At 46.9% G+C, this 1385-nt stretch overlaps 1 protein-coding gene across 1 annotated transcript; it reads right to left on the bottom strand.

Moving 5' to 3' along the window:
- Window positions 1–240: 240 nt before the first annotated feature.
- Window positions 241–1179, bottom strand: LOC112674366 (putative olfactory receptor 2W6). Its single transcript, XM_025470836.1, has one exon. The coding sequence runs from the start codon at window positions 1177–1179 to the stop codon at window positions 241–243; it is 939 nt and encodes a 312-aa protein (XP_025326621.1).
- Window positions 1180–1385: the final 206 nt, after the last annotated feature.

Below are 1385 nucleotides of genomic sequence, written 5' to 3'. Positions count from 1 at the left end.
TGATTAAAAATATGCAAGAGCCTGTTATGGATCCATATTGCAGTTTGGAGATACTAAGAGCTAGAAAATTGAACAATTTATTTTGTCTCTCATTCAGAAATTTGGCACCTAAATGTACATTTGAACTTTCTAGAAAAAAAAAAATACTTCTTTTTCACTTTTATGCTCATTCATTTCATATATGTTGAGGACTAACAATGTATACAGAAAATGGGTCAAAAGAAAATCCCAAAACTTTTGCTATACTTCTGTACCCCCCTTCCCTAGCACCTTCTTCATGGCTTCTTTAACATCCTTGTTTCTCAGTGTGTAGATCAGGGGGTTAACACTGGGAGTGACGATTGTGTAGAAGAGAGTGAGGAACTTGCCCTGGTGCTGGGAATAAGTGTTTGCTGGCTGGAGGTACATGTATATGATTGTGCCATAGAAGAGAGAGACAACAATTAGGTGGGAGCTGCACGTGTTAAAGGCTTTCTTTCGCCCTGTAGCTGACTTGATCCTAAATACCGCTCGTGCAATATACCCATAAGAGATGAGGATGAGGATGAGTGGTGTCAGGATGATAAAGATGGCCAAGGCAAATGCCAGTGCCTCGAGGCTCATGGTATCTACACAGGCCATGCCAATTAGTGCTGGCATCTCACAGAGAAAGTGGTTCACCCGCCTGTGCCCACAGCGGGGTAGCATCAATGTCTGGGGTGCCATTATGAGAGAATTGCCAAAGCCACTCAACCATGCCACTGAAGCCAGCTGCCCACAGAGTCGGGGGTGCATGATGACTGTGTAGTGCAGGGGTCTGCAGATTGCAGCATAGCGGTCATACGCCATCACAGCCAGGAGGACACACTCCACCCCTCCTAGAGCCAGGACGAAGTAGAGCTGGATGGCACAACCCAGATAGCTGATAGTCTTATCTGAGCCCCAAAGGTTGTAGAGCATCTGAGGGATGGTGCCCATGGTGAAACACAGGTCCAGGAATGAGAGGTTGGCCAAAAAGAAATACATCGGTGTGTGCAGCCGGGAATCCAGAGCAGAAAGTAAGATGATGGTCATATTGCCAAGAAGAGTCAGCCCGTAAAAAGTGAGGATGACCACAAAGAGGATTAGCTCTAGGTGGGGATGGTCAGAGAAGCCCACCAGGATGAAGCCTTCAAAAGAGCTTGTGTTGTGATTCTCCATCACCTCTCACCACGTATTACCTGTTAGGAGAAAGATGAGCATCTTTGAAGAGTATAGAGTGGTCCCTGGGGGGCTCAGTCAGTTAAGCGTCAGACTCTTGATTGCAACTCAGGTCATGATCTCAGGGTCATGGGATCGACCCCTGGACCTCCCTTCCTTGGGCTCCTTACTGGGCATGGAGCCTGCTTAAGATTTTCTCTCTCTCC

Source organism: Canis lupus, chromosome 35, assembly GCF_003254725.2.
Source record: "Canis lupus dingo isolate Sandy chromosome 35, ASM325472v2, whole genome shotgun sequence".
NCBI lineage: Eukaryota > Metazoa > Chordata > Mammalia > Carnivora > Canidae > Canis > Canis lupus.
Note: the sequence above shows the minus strand (reverse complement) of the source record. Positions and strands in the feature narration are given on the sequence as shown.

Excerpts from the sequence above, each read along its gene's own strand:
- LOC112674366 (XM_025470836.1), bottom strand. The coding sequence starts at position 1,179 with ATGGAGAATCACAACACAAGCTCTTTTGAAGGCTTCATCCTGGTGGGC.